A 25,007-nucleotide genomic window follows, 5' to 3' on the forward strand; every position below is an offset into this window, starting at 1 on the left:
AGAATTGTCAGAAATCCAATAAATATTTTTTGAATTGAACACTTCACGGATACGTGTCCTACAAGTGTTATACGAGTGTCGGTGTCCGATACGAGTATCCGACACCGACACACCATTTAAGAGGAGTGTCCAAGCTTCATAGACGCCGACTAACTCTTTCATTTAATACTTTTTATTATATTTATTTGATACAATTCAAGTTTTATTTTAATATAATTATAAAAAATGTCCTCTATCACCTATGAATATACTCTCTCATCAATATTTTTAGGGTTTAGTATATTTTTTTGTTCCTACTATATTATTAAATATTTTTTTTATAATTTAAACTTTAAACCTCATCAATATTTATAATAAGAAAACTATTGAGATAATTCATTATCAATCTTTATCGGAGACTATTTGAGATAACAAGATAATTTTCATTATGAGTTAACATAAATATTTTAATATTTTAGTGCAAATTAAAAATCTATAAATATTTTTACATTTTAGTTCAAATTAAAAAAAAAATTTGTCACATCAAAATATTGGTAAAGACTTATTTTAATAATTTTCATTATACAATTACAAATAACTAAAGTATGATATAAGAATGAAAACCTAAAAAACATATTTTATCCTCTTTTCACTATTTTCCAACACAATTGTGCACAAATATCTAATTGTGCACAATCTCATAATGAAGATAATTTACTTGTTACAAAATTTCCATCCAGTTTTGTTGAAAAAACCCTCACATAATATGATCAAAATAGAACCATAATAACATTGAACAGTTTACTTAATAATTTCCTCCTTATTGGTCTAGCTAGATTCAACTGAAAAACCATGACATCATAATAACCTATCACAGCCATATATTGTGGCATGAAACCATAAGAAGATTACTATCCAATCCAACATCACATTCACACTACTTCAACTGTAGTAGAGTACAAGCCTTGAATGTTATCCAATAAATCAAAAGTGAGCATTGAAGCCTTAGGTTTTGGTTGGCGTGAAGTAGAGTTCATTATCAGCAGTGGTTCCATTGTGGACCTTTCGCACGTTCCAAACCACTTAGCTTGCATGTACTTGTGTTTCCTCCATGGCCCAATGTGCATTTTTTTCTCCTTCATGCATTTTTTAGCAGCTGAGCACATAATCTTCACCAATGCTCTTAACCTCTCTGTTTTCCCAACAAACACTTCTGGCAATCGCTTAATTAATTGCTTGTATTCTTCATTCGCAGATGCCATCTCGAATTCAGCTCTAAAGCTCAATTCAATCACCACTTTTATTACTTGTTCTCTTTTGGTGTTTGATAAATCATCTGTCACTTCCAAATATCTGTGTTCCCCTGCAAAAAAGAACACCACTTTATCATTTTACTAGGGTCCATCACAATCAAAACCATAACTTATGTATCACGGACAATAATACTATGTGTCTGTGTTCACAGACACACCATTTAAAAGGTCTATCCCAGCTTCATAGAACATAACCATGATGTAACCACAATTTTTGTTAAAACTTTATCAGATATACCTGATATGATTTCTGATGAACTCCTCCATTTAGACTTGCAAATGGCACAATTGTAGCCGAGGTTCAACAATCGATCACATATGTCTCTCAGCATGCACTTCCTGCAACTCTTAGCCACCACTTGAGGCAGGCAACAACACATCATCTCAGATTTCTTCATTTCTCTTACAACCTCCTTTGTTGCTTCCCTAACTTTTTTCTCACATGAACTAGTCCTGCTCAAAATTCCCTTTGCAAAGAAAAAAAAAAGTTTTAAATTAATATTTTGTGGAAGTATTCTCTTTTTGTTAAGGATTCATCGTTAATAAAGAAAATTGTTCGTACCTTAAGAAGCTGATCTTTTTCCTCCCAAAAGGCTTTACACTTTTCTGAAGCACAGATAGAATCATCGTTGTTGTTTTTCTCATCAACATCGTCGTTGTTATTGGAATCGAATGAATCCCAACTCTCAAAAACTATATCAGCTAAACTAAGTTCGTCGGAGCTCCGGGCAGTAGCCGAACCAGTGAAGAATTCTTTGGCCATGAGTATGCAAATGAATGTGAAATTATCTTTGTTATATATAATGAGATGTGGTAGCCGTGAGTGAGCACTTTATTAATTAACTCATTGATTAATTAATCAATTAATTAATTAAGCAGTATATGGTACAAAGTTATCGGTTGCAGTTGTCCGCATATAACATTTGCATGTTCTTCCAACCATGGGAATGGTTAACTTAACTGTCAACATGGAACATTCCGAATTCATTTCCCTCAAACTCAACATTCTGGTCTTGCAAATATAATTCACTTTTAATCATGTGTGTTCATTAATTACTTTATCTTATAATGTAAAAACCTGAACTGAAAAACACATATAATCAATATGAGTATTAATTAGTTTATATTATGCTGCTGCAGTTTGGATGATATTAGTATCATTTCTCAGTGTGTATGCTATATAATAATATTTATTTATTTATTTTATTAACTGATCTGATTCAAAGTAGTTACGTTAAACCAGTAAATTAAAGTGTTTTTTCTCAACTTAAAACATGTTATATTTATAAGGATTTTGTCTTCTTAGTATTAGTTGAATAAGTTTGACTACGCAAATGCTGGTTTGATAAGTAAGAAAGTTAGGATACCAAAAAACGAATTTCAGAATCAAGGATTTAATTTTTTCTCAAACACTAAAAATTTCGATAACAGAATCATTTATTCCCGTTAAACTTTCTATGTCTAAACACTATCACCTCAAGAGTGATCCATGGCCCACAGCCAGGCTAAAGGGTGACTTATCATTATTTTAGGTTTTCACTTTATATTCATGTAACATGAGATTTTATCTTTTTGAATCCCATGATTAGTGGATTACCACATAATTTTGAAGAGAAAATCTCTATTCACTTGTGTTCCGGCCGGTTGACCTGGGTCGTTCTTATGCGTGGCTTGTTCTAACGAGCTAGGGCACCTTCGTTCTGCTTCGTCTGAGTACCTGAAAAAGAAGAACAAAGGGGCGTCCTCGCGGCCGTTTGCACTTCGACGATCAAGTCAGCTAGCGAGAAACACCAAAGTAACTAGAAACTGTATAATAATCTCAATGACTGGAACTGTGTGGCTAAACTGTGTTGCCCTAATTGCCTTGTGCTCACAGCTGGGTGCGCCGTCAAGAACAACTAGGGTCTAGTGTTCTGTGTAATTATGAAAGCGTACCTTACTAGGGCTCTTTGTGCCCTTTATATAGGTGAAAACTAGGGTTTACCTCTGCGTTGCTTGCTATTATCTAGGGTTCCTTGGAGAAGGTCCTTGCGCCGCTATCTTTAGGATCTTAGTATATCCGGCCCATGGACTTCCCTTATCTGGAGTGCAATGTATAACCTTGCGGCCACTTGGGCTTTAACTTAAGCGTTGTATTTCTCGCGCCATCATACCATTTGGGCGCCAACTCATGTGCCCCAGTCACTGGTTACTTGCCCTGGGTATGTCTACTTTTCTCTCGTACCATGCACGTGGTCTAACCCCTGGTTATGGCCCTCTCATGGGTCGTATCTGTTCCAGGGTCTCCCAGCGGTGGCGTGGATACTTCACGAGTCAGGATATCCCCTACTGGTCCTAGAACTTGTGGCCTTGAAGCCACCTTTCTCTGTTACTGTTCTGAGCTGTCAAGGCCCGATGTCTCTCTTGGGCGAAGTCTCTCTTGGGCGATGTCTTACTTGGGCGACGTCTCGCTTGGGCGACGTCTTGCTTAGGCGATGTCCTTCTCTTGGCGATGACCCATCTTGGCGGTGACACACGACGACTACGTTGACTTCTTGACCACCTACCTTTCTCTTGTCCACGTCATCACACCCGATCTAAGAAGCCCCCCAGTCTTGAGCTGATAACTTGTTTTCAGCAAAAAGACTAAGAAGTTCACTGTTCCATTTTCTTCTTCAATACATATAAATGTGCGCATGGTTTCGCTTTTATCTGTTGTGTAATCATCTGATATAACTGACTAACTCTTGCTTTAAAGAAATCGACTTAGCGCCAATTGGTGCTTAGCTCTATGAAAATCAACTTAACTGGACAAACTATTAGTTTATAACAATAACATTTAACACAAAATCACTTACTGGGCAGTAGGCGCGGGTCATTCTTAGTATCTGAAATCTAGCTCGCCTGATCTGCCAAATGCCATGCGCATTTCTATGTCATCGCCTCAAACTCTGCTAACTTAGTTTTCGCCGTGTACTTCTTCTTTCGAGCTTCAATCACAAAGTCGCAGGCTTCTTTGGATGCTATTTTCCTTTTTATTTGCCAAGGCGTCCTCTGGGGAGCGGCTTCATATCTTGAACTATCAATCTGGGAGGAGAGCTGCCTTTGACGGACCCCCTCTGCCTTCCCTGAGCCTTTAATTTGAAACGACTTGATCTGGGTAGTGAGGTGTCTTTTACGGACCTACCTTAGCCACCCTGTGACTTCTTACCCCCTGATAACTTATCTGTTGTGTGATCACCTGATAACTCGGTTGGTTTCTCTCAACCCAATTAACTTGGCACAAACTGATGCTTAATTTTCTGGCAATCCACTTATCTTAAACAAATGGTTAGTCTATAGCAATAACATTTGGCACAAAATTACTTACTGAGCAGTAGGCGGGAGTTATTTTTAGCATCTGAAATCTCGCATGCCTGATCTACCAAGTGACATGTGTATTTCTAGGTCGTCGCCTAAGACTTTGTTGGCCTGGTTTTGCACTGAGGACTTTCGAACTTGCCTCAATTTGCTTAAGCAAAGAGGTCTTGTACTCTGTTCTTGCCTGAACTCACTCTGAGGTGAGAAAGACTTTATCTGGCCTGAACTCGCTCGACGGCGAGAAGGACTTTATCTGGCCTGAACTCGCTCGACGGCGAGAAGGACTTTATCTGGCCTGAACTCGCTCGACGGCGAGAAGGACTTTATCTGGCCTGAACTCGCTCGACGGCGAGAAGGACTTTATCTTGCCTGAACTCGCTCGACGGCGAGAAGGACTTTATCTTGCCTGAACTCGCTCGACGGCGATAAGGACTTTCTCTGGTGCCTCAACTTGCCCAGGGCTACCTTTCCCCTGGATGCACTGAGGACTTTCAATCTCATCTTGCCTGAACTCACTCGAGGGTGAGGAGGACTTTCTCTGGTGCCTCAACTTGCCCAGGGCTACCTTTCCCCTGGATGCACTGAGGACTTTAAATCTCATCTTGCCTGAACTCACTCGAGGGTGAGGAGGACTTTCTCTGGTACCGGGGCTAGCTATTCGTACTTGAGGAGGGGGCGTCCCGAAGGAATCCCTTAACCCCTGCTCAAGGACTAGGCGCCCGGGTTTGAACTGTTATCTGGTACGGGGGCTAGCTATTCATACTTGAGGAGGGGGCGTCCCGAAGGAGTCCCTTAACCCCTGCTCAAGGACTAGGCGCCCGAATTTTAACTCATACTGGACATACCTGTCATCTTGCTCTGAACTCTCGCCTATACTCGTTCTTGGCGAGTAGGACTTCTTAATCCGTTCTCGCCTATACTCGCTCTAGGCGAGTAGGACTTTTTATTCTGTTCTCGCCTATACTCGCTCTAGGCGAGTAGGACTTAAAACTTAACTTTCACCTCCGATTGCCAGGTGGCGACAAGGACTTAAAAACTTTATACTTGTGCCTCCGATCGCTAGGTGGCGATGAGGACTTAAAAACTTTATACTTGTGCCTCCGATCGCTAGGTGGCGATGAGGACTTAAAAACTTTATACTTGTGCCTCCGATTGCTAGGTGGCGATGAGGACTTAAAAACTTTATACTAGTGCCTCTGATCGTCGAGTGGCGATGAGGACTTAAAAAACTTAACCTTTGCCTCCGATCGCCAAGCGGCGATGAGGACTTAAAAAACTTTATACTAGTGCCTCCGATCGCCGAGTGGCGATGAGGACTTAAAAACTTAACTTGTGCCTCCAATCGCCATATGGCGATGAGGAGTTAAAACATTATGCTTTAAAACCTTGTACTGAATGCATGCCATAATCTTTAAACTGTTGCCTTAAATCTCACAAAAGCGATAAGGTCTTTTTTCTGAAAACTTAAAACGGTAAGCATGCGAACTTAAATAACTTGGAAACTTTGATAAAACTGTTTTAACTGAAACCACTTCTTAAAGAGTGCCCCCTTGAAAAACTGCTTTAACTGAAACTACTTCTTAAAGAGTGCCCCCTTGAAAAACTGCTTTAACTGAAACTACTTCCTAAAGAGTGCCCCCTTGAAAAACTGCTTTAACTGAAACTACTTCTTAAATAGTGCCCCCTTGAAAAAAATGCTTTAACTGAAACTACTTCTTAAAGAGTGCCCCTTGAAAAACTGCTTTAACTGAAACTACTTCTAATTGTTACCTTGGCGATCTGGTCTTGTGTCTCGCCGTCCAAAGTTTTCCCCAGCTTAAACGTCTTGCCGTTGATCTTCTTCTCAAGCCACTCCTCGACTGGCTGAGGTCTCTTCTCGTTGGTTAACTCCAATGGTAGACTTTAGCCCTTCTATCTCCGTCTGAGAATCGTATTTCCTTGATCAAGAAACCTCTCACCTGCAAAGACAAGGGGCAAACCAAAACAGTGGCGAGCGGCGACTTGAGAGTCGCTACGGACCTGTTCAAAGGCTCGAACCACAACGGTGGCGAGCTGCGATCAAGGGTGCCCATGTCCAGATTGTCTCTGAGCCAAGGGTCAGTGCACATGAGTCGTAATGTACCTGTTAGAGGAGTTGTCCTGATGGCTTGACTTTTCATCGACAGGCTTTGTCGTCCAACACTTCTATGACCCTGCATGGTGTAAAAGTTTGATGTTGTACTGCCCTTTACCGTCGAGCTACGGTAGGACATAATAATTTGTCATTCTCGACACACGAGTTCTGTAAAATTTGTCAAAGTTGATCTTTTTTGCATGTTGTAGATCGTGAACTAGTACACCAGGTAAGTTCCCAGGAAAGAGAGGTGGGTCACCAACGGACATGCTTAAATACCAAGTCTTTCCTCGCCAGAACTTTCCTAGACATGTACTTTTTCACTACTATGCTCTATGACCAGCAACAAGAATAACTTCTCTACTGTGAGAGATCATGATCATGATAACAATATCACAACAAATTTAAATGATAATTAATCGTTCACGTCATCTTCAGAGTAACATGATAACAGATTCTTAAATATCTGTTATTTCCATGATAATATGATAGCCTATTCAAATAATAATTATATCTTTCATCTTCAGAATAACATGATAGCAGGTAAAATATCTTTTTCATCTTCTATCTACAGAATAATATCACCACAAATAAGATATTTCTTTATCTTTTATGCAACAGATATAATATCACAACAAATAAAATTTAATAACGCAACAGATATAATATTACAACAAATAAAATTTAATATACAACAGATATAATATTACAACTGATAAAATTTCTCTTTATCTTTTATCCCCAGAATAATATCACAATATTTTCACAAAATATCGCAACAGATGAAATATCTTTTTATCTTTTATCTCCAACATAATACCTCAACAGATAAAATATTTCTTTATCTTTTATCTCCAGAATAATATATTTCTTTATCTTTTATCTCTAAAATAATATCTCATAAGATAAAATATTTATTTATCTTTTATCTCCAGAATAATATATTTCTTTATCTTTTATCTCTAAAATAATATCTCAACAGATAAAATATTTATTTATCTTTTATCTCCAGAATAATATATTTCTTTATCTTTTATCTCTAAAATAATATCTCAACAGATAAAATATTTCTTTATCTTTTATCTCCAAAATAATATCACAACAAACAAAATATCTCTACAAATAAAATATTTCTTTATCTTTTATCTCCAAAATAATATCACAACAAACAAAATATCTCTACAAATAAAATATTTTTTTATCTTTTATCTCTAAAATAATATTACAACAAACAAAATATCTCTTCATTTTTTATCTCCAGAATAATATCACAACAAATAAAACATCTCTTTATCTTTTATCTCCAAAATAATATCTCAACAAATAAAATATCTCTTTATCTTTTATCTCTAATATAATATATTTCTTTATCTTTTATTTCTAGAATAATATCTTTCTTTATCTTTTATCTCTAAAATAATATATTTCTTTATCTTTTATCTCTAGATTATCTTTTACCTTTGGAATAATATCACAACAGATAAAATATTCCATTATCTTTTATCTTCATAATAATATCATAACAAATATAATATCACAACAAATAAAATATTTTTTTTATCTTTTATCTTATAGTAATATCACAACAAATATAATATCACAACAAATAAAATATTTCTTTATCTTTTATCTCTAGATTATCTTTTATCTTTGGAATAATATCGCAACAGATAAAATATCTTTTTTATCTTTGTTACCTTTTCTGGGCTGACCAACATCTGAGTTGAGCTCACGACTCACCTCTTTGTGCCCAATCACCGATGACCTCCCCCGAACCCTTGGGTCGAGCTGACGGGCTCTCCTGCATGGTGCTCATGCCCTTGTCTTACCTGGCACTAGGTAACCATTTACTCACGGGGCGGCTATACTCGAGTGGTTGCACTGACACCGAGCTAGGTTGACTTTACCTGTGTTGTGCTTAAACAAATCAACAAACAGATTAATTCCACAGAGCGCCTATGCTCGTACTTATACCGAGCTAGGTCAACTTATCATGTGCCAATTCAGATAAATCAACAAAGTTAAACGCATCATCTTCCAAGAACAGATTTATCACACATTGTTCAAAGAGAAAGCATTAAGCACGAATATCTTAGTTGAAATACAACTAAGGTTTGCCACATTCCACGCTCAAGGAATGGCCTTAACTGGTCAGCCTTGGCTTCTTCATTCACTGATTGGAGGGCTTCTCCACGATTTGTTGTTTGGTCATCTCTTCGCTCCTAGTGCGTGCGGGTCTCATGTTCGTGGTTTCTGGAAGCCCCCCTTGACTATCTGCGATTTGAGGGCTGGAACTAGGTTGGAAACTGTAACTGGAACTGAAAAACTTGTGTGGTGGGACTGATGTTTTATATCGAGCCCCACGGTGGGCGCCAAATGTTCCGGCCGGTTGACCTGGGTCGTCTTTATGAGTGGCTTGTCCCCACGAGCTAGAGCACCTTCGTTCTGCCTTGTCTACGAGTACCTGAAAAAGAAGAACAAAGGGGCGCCCTCGCGGCCGTTTGCACTCCGACGATCAAGTCAGCTAGCGAGAAACACCAAAGTGACTAGAGACTGTATGATTATCTCAATGACTGGAACTGTGTTGCCCTAATTGCCTTGTGCTCACAGCTGGGTGTGCCGTCAAGAAAAACTAGGGTTTAGTGCTTTGTATAACTATGAAAGCGTACCTTACTAGGGCTCTTCGTGCCCTTTATATAGGTGAAAAACTAGGGTTTACCTCTGCGTTGCTTGCTATTATCTAGGGTTCCTTGGAGAAGGTCCTTGCGCTGCTATCTTTAGGATCTTAGCGTATCCGGCCCATGGACTTCCCTTATCTGGAGTGCAATGTATAACCTTGCGGCCACTTGGGCTTTAACTTAAGCGCTGTATTTCTCGCGCCATCATACCATTTGGGCGCCAACTCATGTGCCCCAGTCACTGGTTACTTGCCCTGGGTATGTCTACTTTTCTCTCGTACCATGCACGTGGTCTAACCCCTGGTTATGGCCCTCTCATGGGTCGTATATGTTCCAGGGTCTCCCAGCGGTGGCGTGGATACTTCACGAGTCAGGATATCCCCTACTGATCCTAGAACTTGTGGCCTTGAAGCCACCTTTCTCTGTTACTGTTCTGAGCTGTCAAGGCCCGATGTCTCTCTTGGGCGATGTCTCTCTTGGGCGACGTCTCGCTTGGGCGACGTCTTGCTTAGGCGATGTCCTTCTCTTGGGCGATGACCCATCTTGGCGTCTCCCGATTCACCGGTCAGAAACGCGAACGAACGGTAAAGTCTTCGATTTTGCCGATTGAAACTCGCGCTAACGGCGAAAAACCTTGATTCTCCGAACAAGAACTCAAACGAACGGGAAAAAACTTCAATTCACCGAACAAAACTCAAGCAAGCGGTGAAAAACCTCAGACTACCGAACGAAAGCTCAAACGAACGGTGAAGAACGTCAAACTACCGATCAAAACTTCGAACGAACGATGAAAAACCTCAAACTACCGAACGAAAGCTCAAACGGACGGTGAAGAACGTCAAACTACCGATCAAAACTTCGAACGAACGGTGAAAAACGCCGATACACCGAACGAAAATCCAAAAGAACGGTGGAAAACGCCGAAAATGGTTGCACCCGCACACAACCACACCAAAATCTCAGAAACGTCAAGAACTCACGCTGTGGATGGGAAACAGGTTTTACACGGCCCCACGGTGGGCGCCTGATGATCCTGCCGGTTGACTCGAACGCAAGAGTCTTGCCACGTCAATGGTTTCTCCTTCTGGATCGGCTTTGCACCACATTAGCTTCCGTCCTTCACACCTCGATTCTCCTCAAGAACCTGAAAAAGACAGAGTGGCGCCGCTGCGGCCGATCGCGCTCCGACGCTCAAGTCAGTGACTAAATCACCAAATACTAAGAGAGAAAAGCTAAAACTCAAGGAACCGTGCAAATGTTCTCTCAGCGTGCTCAAGTGTTCTCAAAAGCGTAAAGAAGTGTTCTAAACGCGCGTACCTCAGAAGTTCGTTAGAATTCCTTATATACCTGCGCACTTTCTCTCTCCTAACGGTTACACCTCTGGACACGTGGCTCGCATCCAACTGTACACGTGTCACCATCTGGAGTGTCCTCTACTTGAGCGTCACTTCTACTCTTCAGGCTGTTCGACTAAGTTACCCATGCAAGGAGTAACTCGGTGCATAGCTGCCTGGGAGCGCGATCTCTTCTAGTGGCGAGCACGGGGTGTCACCATGCACACTTTCTCTGTGGTCTCGCCTGCCGCTATCACGATCTGCATTACTTGCTCATCGTGCATGTTCTGGTAAACTGTTCCCTTGCCTCAACCTCTGGCTAGGGAATGATCATCTGATAACTCCGTCCTTCGTACTCGTACCCTTTGAAGGCCCTAAGCAAGCCTTCCTGATCTTTCGGCGATGTCCCCCTCGGCGATCTCTGACCACTTGGTCGCCTAAGCTCACATACGGCGACTATGACACAAACCTGGTGACCGCCGATTAGACATGCTAGAGATCAGAGCACGCCAACTTAACAATTGGCGATTACACAGACTTCCCAATGTACTTCCCTTCTGTCAACCAGGTATTCTGCTCAACATGCCTATATTATCGCTTACTTCCACGTCATCACTCCCGACTACTTGGTCGGTACATTGACCTGAGCCAATCATCCTCCCCGTAGCCAAGTCCTGCAAGACGCAATCATGTGAAAAAAGAACAACACAACAATTTAGTGAACTGGTTATCTTACTAACGAACATGAGATTTAAATTAAAAGAAGGAATGCAAAGAACATATTTGAGAGTGTGTGTGGATTAACATTTGGAACAAATGATGTTGAAGTGTGTGTGAAAACTTGTGAATCATATGTAATTTGATTGTTTCCTCTGTTATGCAAAATCCATGATTTCGTAAAAGCATAATTAATAGACGAGTTATGGGCAAACAGACATGCAACGTTTATAAACGCGTCACTTTTACCATTATGGTTGAGCATACCAGGTTTCTATCGGACTCGTTACTGGTGTCTTCTTTGTCAGACATGATCTCTTATTTAGTGGATAAAAATGGAGATCGGTGCTCTGATACCGCATAAGAAAATAGTATATAAGAGGACGGTAAGAAAAATATAAAAAAAAGGTATATAAGAAGATGGTAAGAAAAATGATAATGCCTTGTATATTTACATCACTTCATTTATAAATACAAGTTGTACCGTCCAGGTCATCGGGTGTGATGACGTGGACAAGAGAAAGGTAGGTGGTCAAGAAGTCAACATAGTCGTCGTATAGTCAACATAGTCAACGTAGTCGCCGTATGTAGAAGCGGCGTTCTTCAGTATAAATAATCGGTTATCACCGAGATGTGTCACCGCCAAGATGGATCATCGCCCATCGCCCAAGAGAAGCATCGCGCAAAGTAAGACATCGCCCTAAAGCTGGGTGGCGGCACTGTGGGACCCTCCGCACAGAATAAATGATCGAGTCAAAGGGGCACGTGGCAATGCCCACGTGCTCATTAAAGATATCCAGGGAAGGCTGCATGCATGACGCGTGATTAGTTAGGGCACCCACAGAGTATGATGGCGCGAGAGATACAACGCTCAAGTTAGAGCCCAAGTGGCCATAAGGTTATACATTGCACTCCAGATAAGGGAAGTCCATGGGCCGGATACGCTAAGATCCTAAAGATAGCGGCGCAAGGACCTTCTCCAAGGAACCCTAGATAATAGCAAGCAACGCAGAGGTAAACCCTAGTTTTTCACCTATATAAAGGGCACGAAGAGCCCTAGTAAGGTACGCTTTCATAGTTATACAAAGCACTAAACCCTAGTTGTTCTTGACGGCACACCCAGCTGTGAGCACAAGGCAATTAGGGCAACACAGTTCCAGTCATTGAGATAATCATACAGTCTCTAGTCACTTTGGTGTTTCTCGCTAGCTGACTTGATCGTCGGAGTGCAAACGGCCGCGAGGGCGCCCCTTTGTTCTTCTTTTTCAAGTACTCGTAGACAAGGCAGAACGAAGGTGCTCTAGCTCGTGGGGACAAGCCACTCATAAAGACGACCCAGGTCAACCGGCCGGAACATTTGGCGCCCACCGTGGGGCTCGATATAAAACATCAGTCCCACCACACAAGTTTTTCAGTTCCAGTTACAGTTTCCAACCTAGTTCCAGCCCTCAAATCGCAGATAGTCAAGGGGGTCTTCCAGAAACCACGAACATGAGACCCGCACGCACTAGGAGCGAAGAGATGACCAAACAACAAATCGTGGAGAAGCCCTCCAATCAGTGAATGAAGAAGCCAAGGCTGACCAGTTAAGGCCATTCCTTGAGCGTGGAATGTGGCAAACCTTAGTTGTATTTCAGCTAAGATATTCGTGCTTAATGCTTTCTCTTTGAACAATGTGTGATAAATCTGTTCTTGGAAGATGATGCGTTTAACTTTGTTGATTTATCTGAATTGGCACATGATAAGTTGACCTAGCTCGGTATAAGTACGAGCATAGGCGCTCTGTGGAATTAATCTGTTTGTTGATTTGTTTAAGCACAACACAGGTAAAGTCAACCTAGCTCGGTGTCAGTGCAACCACTTGAGTATAGCCGCCCCGTGAGTAAATGGTTACCTAGTGCCAGGTAAGACAGGGGCATGAGCGCCATGCAGGAGAGCCCGTCAGCTCGACCCAAGGGTTCGGGGGAGGTCATCGGTGATTGGGCACAAGAGGTGAGTCGTGAGCTCAACTCAGATGTTGGTCAGCCCAGAAAAGGTAACAAAGATAAAAGAAATATTTTATCTGTTGCGATATTATTCCAAAGATAAAAGATAATCTAGAGATAAAAGATAAATAAATATTTTATTTGTTGTGATATTATATTTGTTGTGATATTACAATATATAAAAGATAAAGAAATATTTTATTTGTTGTGATATTATATTTGTTATGATATTATTATGAAGATAAAAGATAATGGAATATTTTATTTGTTGTGATATTACTATAGATAAAAGATAAAGAAATATTTTATCTGTTGTGATATTATTCTAGAGATAAAAGATAAAGAAATATATTATTCTAGAGATAAAAGATAAAGAAATATATTATTCTAGAGATAAAAGATAAAGAAATATATTATTCTAGAGAAATATATTATTCTAGAGATAAAAGATAAAGAAATATATTGTTCTAGAGATAAAAGATAAAGAAATATTTTATCTGTTGTGATATTATTCTACAGATAAAAGATAAAGAAATATATTATTCTAGAGATAAAAGATAAAGAAATATATTATTTTAGAAAAGATAAAGAAATATTTTATCTGTTGAGATATTATTTTGGTGATAAAAGATAAATAAATATTTTATTTGTTGAATATTATTTTGGAGATAAGAGATAAAAGGATATTTTATCTATTGTGATATTATGCTGGAGATCAGAGATAAAAAGATATATTATCTATTGTGATATTATGCTGGAGATAAAAGATAAAAAGATATTTTATCTGTTGTGATATTATTATTAAGATATTGTGATATTATTCTGGAAATAAAAGATAAATAAATATTTTATCTGTTGTAATGTTATTCCCAAAGATAAATGATTATTATTTTTATCATGTTATTCTGAAGATGACGTGAACGATTAATTATCATTTAAATTTGTTGTGATATTGTTATCATGATCATGATCTCTCACAGTAGAGAAGTTATTCTTGTTGCTGGTCATAGAGCATAGTAGTGAAAAAGTACATGTCTAGGAAAGTTCTGGCGAGAAAAGACTTGGTATTTAAGCATGTCCGTTGGTGACCCACCTCTCTTTCTTGGGAACTTACCTGGTGTACTAGTTCACGATCTACAACATGCAAAAAAGATCAACTTTGACAAATTTTGCAGAACTCGTGTGTCGAGAATGACAAATTATTATGTCCTACCGTAGCTCGACGGTAAAGGGCAGTACAACATCAAACTTTTACACCATGCAGGGTCATAGAAGTGTTGGACGACAAAGCCTGTCGATGAAAAGTCAAGCCATCAGGACAACTCCTCTAACAGGTACATTACGACTCATGTGCACTGACCCTTGGCTCAGAGACAATCTGGACATGGGCACCCTTGATCGCAACTCGCCACCGTTGTGGTTCGAGCCTTTGAAAAGGTCCGTAGCGACTCTCAAGTCGCCGCTTGCCACCGTTTTGGTTTGCCCCTTTGTCTTTGCAGGTGAGAGGTTTCTTGATCAAGGAAATACGATTCTTGCACGGAGATAGAAGGGCTAAAGTCTACCATTGGAGTTAACCAACGAGAAGAGGCCTCAGCCAGTCGAGGAGTGGCTTGAGAAGAAGATCAACGGCAAGACGTTTAAGCTGGGGAAAACTTTAGACGGCGAGACACAAGACCAGATCGCCAAGGTAATAATTAGAAGTAGTTTCAGTTAAAGTAGTTTTTCAAGGGGCACTCTTTAAGAAGTAGTTTCAGCTAAAACAGTTTTATCAAAGTTTCCAAGTTATTTAAGTTCGCATGCTTATCGTTTTAAGTTTTCAGAAAAAAGACCTTATCGCTTTTATGAGATTTAAGGCAACGGTTTAAAGATTATGGCATGCATTCAGTACAAGGTTTTAAAGCATAATGTTTTAAGTCCTCATCGCCATATGGCGATCGGAGGCACAAGTGTGAAGTTTTTTAGTCCTCCTCGTCGTGAGCGAGCGCATGCGAGAAGAGTTTGGAAAGACCTTCCTCGCCGTAAGCGAGTGTAGGCGAGAAAAGTTGAGAAAGACCTTTCTCGCCGTAAGCGAGTGTAGGCGAGAAGAGTTTAAAAAGACCTTCCTCGCCGTGAGCGGGTATAGGCGAGAAGAGATTAAGATACATTTGCCTTAGTTTTTCCCTTCCATGTAAAATCAAAGACCAAGATGGCGTCGCCAGAACAAGGCATTGCCAAGACAAGGCGTCGCCGAGATAGCGATACCAAGAACATGTATCACTAGAACAAAGCATCGCCAGAAGTAGGCGTTGCAGCCAGATAATCAATCAGAAGTCAAGTTTAGAGCAAGATAACAGGTATGTTCATCATAAGTCAAAATCCAATTTATTGAAGTTTCCCAGTTATTGAGTTTGCATGATTGTCATTTTAAGTTTTCAAAGAAAAGACTTTGTCGTCCTTGTGTAATTTAGGGCAGATTCAGATCGCATGCATTCAGTCCAAAGTTTTAAGACCTCATCGCCACCTCGCGATCGGAGGCAAAAGTATAAAGTTTTAAGCCCTCATCGCCAGTTGGCGATCGGAGGTAAAGGTTAAGTTTTAAGTCCTCATCGCTGCTTGGCGATTGGAGGCACAAGTCAAGTTTTAAGTCCTCACCGCCACTCGGCGATTGGAGGCACAAATTAAGTTTGTAAGTCCTCATCGCCACCTAGTGATCGGAGGCACAAATATAAAGTTTTTAAGTTCTTGTCGCCACTTGGCAATCGGAGGTGAAAGTTAAGTTTTAAGTCCTACTCGCCTAGAACGAGTATAGGCGAGAACATAATAAAAAGTCCTACTCGCCTAGAGCGAGTATAGGCGAGAACAGATCAAAAGTCCTACTCGCCTAGAACGAGTTTAGGCGAGAACAGATTAAGAAGTCCTACTCGCCAAGAACAAGTATCGGCGAGAGTTCAGAGCAAGATGACAGATATGTACAGTATGAGTTAAAATCCGGGCGCCTAGTCCTTGAGCAAGGGTTAAGGGATTCCTTCGGGACGTCCCCTCCTCAAGTATGAATAGCTAGCCCCGGTACCAGATAACAGTTCAAACCCGGGCGCCTAGTCCTTGAGCAGGGGTTAAGGGATTCCTTCGGGACGCCCCCTCCTCAAGTATGAATAGCTAGCCCCGGTACCAAAGAAAGTCCTCCTCACCCTCGAGTGAGTTCAGGCAAGATGAGATTGAAAGTCCTCAGTGCATCCAGGGGAAAGGTAGCCCTGGGCAAGTTGAGGCACCAGAGAAAGTCCTCCTCACCCTCGAGTGAGTTCAGGCAAGATGAGATTGAAAGTCCTCAGTGCAGCCAGGGGAAAGGTAGCCCTGGGCAAGTTGAGGCACCAGAGAAAGTCCTCCTCACCCTCGAGTGAGTTCAGGCAAGATGAGATTGAAAGTCCTCAGTGCATCCAGGGGAAAGGTAGCCCTGGGCAAGTTGAGGCACCAGAGAAAGTCCTCCTCACCCTCGAGTGAGTTCAGGCAAGATGAGATTGAAAGTCCTCAGTGCATCCAGGCAGACCCCTGGGCAAGTTGAGGCACCAGATAAAGTCCTTCTCGCTGTCAAGCGAGTTCAGGCCAGATAAAGTCCTTCTCGCTGTCGAGCGAGTTCAAGCCAGATAAAGTCCTTCTCACCTCAGAGTGAGTTCAGGCAAGAACAGAGTACAAGACCTCTTTGCTTAAGCAAATTGAGGCAAGTTCGAAAGTCCTCAGTGCAGAACCAGGCCGACAAAGTTTTAGGCGATGACCTAGAAATACACATGTCACTTGGCAGATCAGGCAAGCGAGATTTCAGATACTAAAAATGACTCCCGTCTACTGCTCAGTAAGTAATTTCGTGCCAAATGTTATTGCTATAGACTAACCGTTTGTTTAAGATAAGTGGATTGCCAGAAAATTAAGCATCAGTTTGTGCCAAGTTAATTGGGTTGAGAGAAACCAACCAAGTTATCAGGTGATCACACAACAGATAAGTTATCAGGGGGTAAGAAGTCACAAGGTGGCTGAGGTAGGTCCGTAAAAGACACCTCACTACCCAGATCAAGTCGTTTCAGATTAAAGGCTCAGGGAAGGCAGAGGGGGTCCGTTAAAGGCAGCTCTCCTCCCAGATTGATAGTTCAAGATATGAAGCCGCTCCCCAGAGGACGCCTTGGCAGATAAAAAGGAAAATAGCATTCATAGAAGCCCGCGACTTTGTGATTGAAGCTCGAAAGAAGAAGTACACGGCGAGAACTAAGTTAGCAGAGTTTGAGGCGATGACATAGAAATGCGCATGGCATTTGGCAGATCAGGCGAGCTAGATTTCATATACTAAGAATGACCCACGCCTACTGCCCAGTAAGTGATTTTGCGTTAAATGTTATTGTTATAAACTAATAGTTTGTCCAGTTAAGTTGATTTTCACAGAGCTAAGCACCAGTTGGCGCTAAGTCGATTTCTTTAAAGCAAGAGTTAGTCAGTTATATCAGATGATTACACAGCAGATAAAAGCGAAACCATGCGCACATTTATATGTATTGAAGAAGAAAATGGAACAGTGAACTTCTTAGTCTTTTTGCTGAAAACAAGTTATCAGCTCAAGACTGGGGGGCTTGTGTACCGTCCAGGTCATCGGGTGTGATGACGTGGACAAGAGAAAGGTAGGTGGTCAAGAAGTCAACATAGTCGTCGTATAGTCAACATAGTCAATGTAGTCGCCATATGTAGAAGCGGCGTTCTTCAGTATAAATAATTGGTTATCGCCGAGATGTGTCACCGCCAAAATGGATCATCACCCATCGCCCAAGAGAAGCATCGCGCAAAGTAAGACATCGCCCTAAAGCTGGGTGGCGGCACTGTGGGACCCTCCGCACAGAATAAATGATCGAGTCAAAGGGGCACGTGGCAATGCCCACATGCTCATTAAAGATATCCAGGGAAGGCTGCATGCATGACGCGTGATTAGTTAGGGCACCCACAGAGTATGATGGCGCGAGAGATACAACGCTCAAGTTAGAGCCCAAGTGGCCATAAGGTTATACATTGCACTCCAGATAAGGGAAGTCCATGGGTCGGATACGCTAAGATCCTAAAGATAGCGGCGCAAGGACCTTCTCCAAGGAACCCTAGATAATAGCAAGCAACGCAGAGGTTAATCCTAGTTTTTCACCTATATAAAGGGCACGAAGAGCCCTAGTAAGGTAGGCTTTCATAGTTATACAAAGCACTAAACCCTAGTTGTTCTTGACGGCACACCCAACTGTGAGCACAAGGCAATTAGGGCAACACAGTTCCAGTCATTGAGATAATCATACAGTCTCTAGTCACTTTGGTGTTTCTCGCTAGCTGACTTGATCGTCGGAGTGCAAACGGCCGCGAGGGCGCCCCTTTGTTCTTCTTTTTCAGGTACTCGTAGACAAGGCAGAACGAAGGCGCTATAGCTCGTGGGGACAAGCCACTCATAAAGACGACCCAGGTCAACCGGCCGGAACAGAGAATGTATGTGATTATTTGTTCTTTGGATTAAAAATATATAAAAATATGAATAAGTATAATGTGAATTGTATTACGTATCATGAAAGATATATTTATTTGAAATTAATTCACTCACTTTTTTTTTTATATTGTATTACTTAATAAAGAGTAAGTAATGTTGCAAGCCACGATATCAATTAATAGGAGCAAAATAGGATTTTTTTTTTTCATTCCTGGATTATATATATATTTTAGAAATGACTTTCGACTATTTTATATAAAAATTATGTGTATAATAATTTATATATATATATATATTATAAATGTATATACTTTTGAGTATCACAACAAACATTACTTTTAATAAATTTATTATTTTTTATGATAATAGTTTAAAAAGTATGAACTGTGATTTGAGATCGAATGATTAAGCAAAACTCTTTTATATACTTGGTGCATGCTCCTTACTCTTCAAAAGGAATTTAATATTTTCTTATGACTTGCTAAGTTTGGAGGAACTGAGTTATGGACAGTAACATTTATCAATATTTATAAAACCTTAGAGCAAAATTTATCAATCATTAATGATTTTTAACTGCTTACTAACACACTATAACAAAACTTCGAAAATGAAAGAAATATAATTAAAGGAAAAAGAGCAATAAAGTAATTGAAAGATGCACAAAGAAACAAGAGTTAAACATATAATATTGCACATGAAAAATTGCCATAGTCATTCTTTCTTTCTTTTTATAATTGTACAAACATATCACTCATTTGTAAAATTTCTTGCATCAAATAAAATTATAATGTTCCTTATAATCATCCATTCTTTTCTTTCTATTGTTCTAATTGGAACAATACACTATATTTTATAAATATAATTGTTTTTATTCTTTAAAAACATCATTCATCAACATCTATTAAAAAATACTTTAAATTTAATTAGATAAATCTAACAAATTTTTGTTAGAATAGATTTTAAATAATTATAATATTATATTATAAAAATAAAAAATGTACAAACTCAACTTAATATCAAATTAAGTTTACACTATGGAATCTCCAACAATATCTTACAAACTTAATGTTACACTATTTTTTTAAAAAAAATAAAATAAAATTTAGTGAAAGGTTATTTTCGTTAAAAATTTAAAACTCAAACATTATTGAAACAATCCACCTTAGTAACCCGTTTTCCCAACTTTGATAGGGAATCTTGATATAGACGTGGCAAAGTAATATAATTTATAAGCATTAAATTATGTGAGATCTGACTAGTTCCATTTAGAAAAGAAGAGACAGCTTCAAATTTTCCAACAAATTGTTGTTGTTAACATGTATTATGTTATTTAAAATTTCATAAAGTTGTTTACATCTAGAGATACAAGTTTGTTACACAAACAATTATTATAAGATGTTGTCTTATTTTTAAAATAAAAAAATTAAAATCATAACTAGAAATAAATCAAAATCATAAATAGAAATAAAATCAAAATCAAAGTGAATATATTTATATTTTACATAAAACAGAAATATTATAAATGAAATTCACAAGTCACCGTTTTACCTATTTTTAGTTTTTTAAAAACTTAATTTTAAGTATCATAATTTTCCTAAAAAATATATATCTACGAAAAAGTCATTTAACAAACAGCTACTTTTAGAAAAAAAAAATATTAATGACTTGATTAAATTAAATATTATTTTATAAATTAAATTTTTTTAATATAAAAATATTACTAATAAAAATTTATAAAATAATTTTTAAATTAGTATCAATATTAAATTTTTAATTACTAACTATTTTAATTCTAAATTAGTATTTAATTTAAAATTAGAAAGTAATTTAAAATAATTAATAATTATAATATTGATAATTGAATAGTAATCTAAAAACTATTTTATAATTTTTTATTAATAATAAAAATTATTTTAAATATTAATAAAATTTTAATTTATAAATATTTAACTTAATTATTATAATAACTATTTACTTTTTATCTTTAGATTAATTACATTTAAATTATTTTCTTATAATGATCGTACACAACTTACTATATACCTCTACACATAAGTGCAGAAAGGAGACGTATCATAATTTCTGCCAACATTAAAAATTTAACTTCTTTAATTAAATAATACTTATAGTAAATATATATATATATATATATATATATAATATCTAACATCAAACTTTTATAAAAAAAAAAAAACATATATAATAGAAAATAAAATAAAATAACTTGTGAAACCTAGTTCCTTAAAATTGTCATTTTCACTTTTAATATTGCTATTTTTATCAATATATATGTATATGATTTTATTATATTTAACAGAGGTATTTTATTTTCCCTTTGTAACCTGGATGTGAAATGAAAATAGTTTGAGAAATAATTTTATAAAGGGTCCAAATGGTTAGAATAAACACAGCATATATAATTATCAACTGGTGTGTCCTGTGTGCAGCAAATCACAGCATATTCAAAAAGGTCCCATGTTAGGTACATGTAGGAATTAAAGAGATAAGATCATATATTTATTTTATTATAAAAGTAAAGATCAAAGAACTAATAAAGTGAAAAGTTGGCTCAAACTAAACTAGTTTATACGATAGCATAAGCACAAAATGACAGACTCGGCCAAGTTGGCTAATACTTCACCAATTAAAACAAGATAAGTAGAAAGCTATGATGGGAGGGAAAGCAACACATACTATATAAATAAATTTCAGTGTTTCAGTAAATTAATTCACGATGATATACTATATGATTGATGAAAACAAAAATTTAACTATAATAAAAGGTAGAAACCCACTTGACAACTTGAACAAAAGTAATTAATTATATTAGGGTTCTCCCACAATTAGAATTATTTAGATGTGATGAAACTTTTTGTTGAAATTAGATGTTGGTTGTCTTTTATAAAAAAATAAAAAGATGCAAAATATAAATTAAAATTGTATATATTGTTAGGAACAGAATGGTCTTAGAACACATCTATACTTGGTATTGACCGATTATATATATATAAAAAAAAGATATGTATCATATCTTAATTATGACACACATCTTAATCTAGTCTCAAAAGTAAAAAGTTTCAGCAGACCCTATAAATAAGCATAACAACAAGGCAAAGGTACGTCATTGTTATATTTATTGCGTCATACCGACCAGATACATACTTGAACGTCGGAGAATCTTTTGCAGATGTACTCCCGACTCAAGGAATCTAAGGGAGAAAGGATCAATTGTTCAGCCGATAAAAGATAATGTCTTAGTCCCTCATACAAGATCAATTGGCGTGCACTATGGGGTCGAGAGAGTAAAAAAGTTAGAGAGAAATAAATGGTGTTGACAGGAACATGACAAGTGAGAGGATCACTGAAGCTTAACAGGTTACCCTGCTCCTATCTCTGCAAATGGAGATGGTCGAGATGAGGAAAAACAATGAAGAGGAAATGTAAGTTCTCATAAAAGAGAACAAGGAAATGAAGTGACAATTTGTCGAGAGAAATCCCCAAACAATAACAACTGGACATGTCCGAGGGCACATAACATAGGGAGATACCCTCGACTCATCCAATTGACCCGTCAATAGCAACACGCCCTTTGGAGACTAAGAGTCAAAATGTTAAGTCGCAACTCAATCAATCCGCTACTATGGGAGGGTCTAGAAGACACCCATTCACTGATGACATCATGGAGGCACAACTACCCCTACTTGGAAGGGAATGAATGTGGACCACTATAATAAGACTACAGACTCGGACGAGCACGTGGACATCTACATCACACAAATGAGCCTATACACATTTGACGACTCGGTGCTATGTTGAGTCTTTCCCAAATCACTCAAAGGGAGAGCTCTCATCTGGTTCACAAGGCTTCCCCTAAATTCCATAAATTGGTTTGGGACATTGATGTTCTAATTCGGAATGCAGTTTGCAACAAGTCGGTCACATAATCTAACCTTTATTGTACTTGTGAACATACGACAGGAGAAGGGAGAGCCATTTTGAGTATTCATGGAGATGTTTATCAAAGTGTCCATAAACATCCAAAATTTGAGTCTAGAGGTGGCAATGCACCATATGGTGGCCACTCTTCAGCCATACCCATTGATAAATGCTATAATTTAGTAATATTACATATAAAAAGATAGACACTTATAAGTTTTAATTGATAAAATAGTTATAATTCAACCCCTAATTTAGAAATTTATACCTCTTTACATATGTTTTATTATAATATGAATGTAGACGATGTATTGTCAAATTTGTGTTAATTTCAGGATTTTATGGGAAAATGGAGATTAAATGGCTAAAGGAAAATGGACAAGAAAAAAAGAAAAAGTTGGAACATTGAAATCTCGTCCAAAACTCACCAAAACTTGTCCAAGCAAGATCACTCCAGAGAAACTAGGGGTGACAATGTGGGTTGGCCCACCTCACGCAAGGAGTGCAACCTCATTTTGTTGGTCTGCCTAGCATAAGAGATAACCCGCGGGCCTGTATGCCAGCTCGCATAAGAAAAAGTATTTTGTTTTTAAAAATTAAATTTTCATTAATTATAAAAAAGATTATTCCTACTTTTGGTAAATTAAAATTTTATCTATGTTTCAATTCATTCAATTCAAATAAAAACATGAATTCAAGTATGAGGGTTGTTAGAAGGCTTGATTAAAAATAATAATTATTTTTTATCTATTTTTCCTATATATGTATATAAATGTATAAAAGCATCTTATCAAACTTCTGCTACAATTTTTTTTAATGAAGATGACTAATTTTTTAACTATCTTATTGAAATATTTTCTTTATATTATTTTTTATTAACAAATTTTAAATATAAGACTTTACTTAAAAATAAATTCACTGTCAGTCTTAATATTAACTCATTTAGATGATTAAAATAAAACATTATTTTTTTAGTACATTAAATTCAATTTCTTAAAAATAAAATAAAATAAAGGACACACTGCAATAATGGATGAGGTATATTTTTTTTTGCAAAAAAAATAAAATAATTATTTTTTATTTATGCGGGCCAACGGACCAACCCGTCCCGTTGTTGGCCCACGCAGGTTGCGGGTTATGCGGGGCGGGTCTAAGCGGGTTAGATCAGTGAGCCCACCCCCGCGCTTTTTGGTAGCAAGCTGCAGACCGGCTCGCATGGCCCACCCCACATTGCCATCCCTAAGAGAAAATCTCCCAAAACTCGTCCAAGGCTCGCCCAAGCGAGTTCAATCCAGTGAAGGTGGGCTTTTTCTCGTCAAACTCACTTAAGCTAGTAATAACCCGCTTAAGCGAGATGTCACTTAACCCAAACCCAACTAGGTTAAATATAAGGCGTGAGGCATAACTCTAGACATCATTGGGAGAATCGAGAGATAGAAAATCCTAAAGGAGGTAGTCGTCAAGGAGAAACATTCTAGATCTTATTTTCTTACTTTCCATGCCTGTAATGACCAACATGAGTGGTTAATTCTTCCCTTTGGGATTAGGAGTAATATGTTCAAACTCTTATATATTGAGGTGATATTTATCCATAATATTCAATTCTTGATTGATGATTGGTATAATAATTTTATTCACAAAATTGAATTATTCATGATTTTGAATCTTAGATTTGACTAAAAAGTGTTAGTGATGGCAAATTCATGGAGCTCTTCTCGGAATCATGTGAAAGATGGTGCGTGCAAGATCCTCCTAGGAGCTATGGTGATCTTGAAGGTGCATGATATGTATGGAAGTAGGGAGGTTCGGCCAGCCCTATCGTAAGTGAGGAAGATCACTACAAGAAAAACGCGAATTACATACAGATTATTACATACGGATCAAAATCCGTATGTAAAATCAACATTACATACGGATTTTTACATACAGATTAAATTTCGTATGTAAACAGGTATTACATACGGATTTTTTCCGTATGTAAATATTAGCACCATAAAATAAAATTAGCAGTGAATGGGATTCGAAGCCAGGTTCCTTCAGCAATCTTTCAGCAACCAAGTAAAATTTAACCACTACACTAAGCAAATTATCTAGTTTTATTATGATTTTTATTATACTTATTATTATTAATAATACT

The 25,007-nt window shown here is 38.0% G+C and overlaps 1 protein-coding gene across 1 annotated transcript; it reads right to left on the reverse strand.

Moving 5' to 3' along the window:
• Positions 1-746: 746 nt before the first annotated feature.
• Positions 747-2,062, reverse strand: LOC137826199 (uncharacterized). The gene is made up of 3 exons (XM_068632088.1): positions 1,855-2,062; positions 1,531-1,759; positions 747-1,342 (listed from the first exon to the last, which is right to left on the reverse strand). Exons 1-3 carry the CDS (start codon positions 2,053-2,055, stop codon positions 912-914), a joined length of 861 nt encoding a protein of 286 aa, XP_068488189.1. The 5' UTR covers positions 2,056-2,062; the 3' UTR covers positions 747-911.
• Positions 2,063-25,007: the final 22,945 nt, after the last annotated feature.

This window comes from Phaseolus vulgaris, chromosome 11, assembly GCF_000499845.2.
Source record: "Phaseolus vulgaris cultivar G19833 chromosome 11, P. vulgaris v2.0, whole genome shotgun sequence".
Taxonomy (NCBI): Eukaryota; Viridiplantae; Streptophyta; class Magnoliopsida; order Fabales; family Fabaceae; genus Phaseolus; species Phaseolus vulgaris.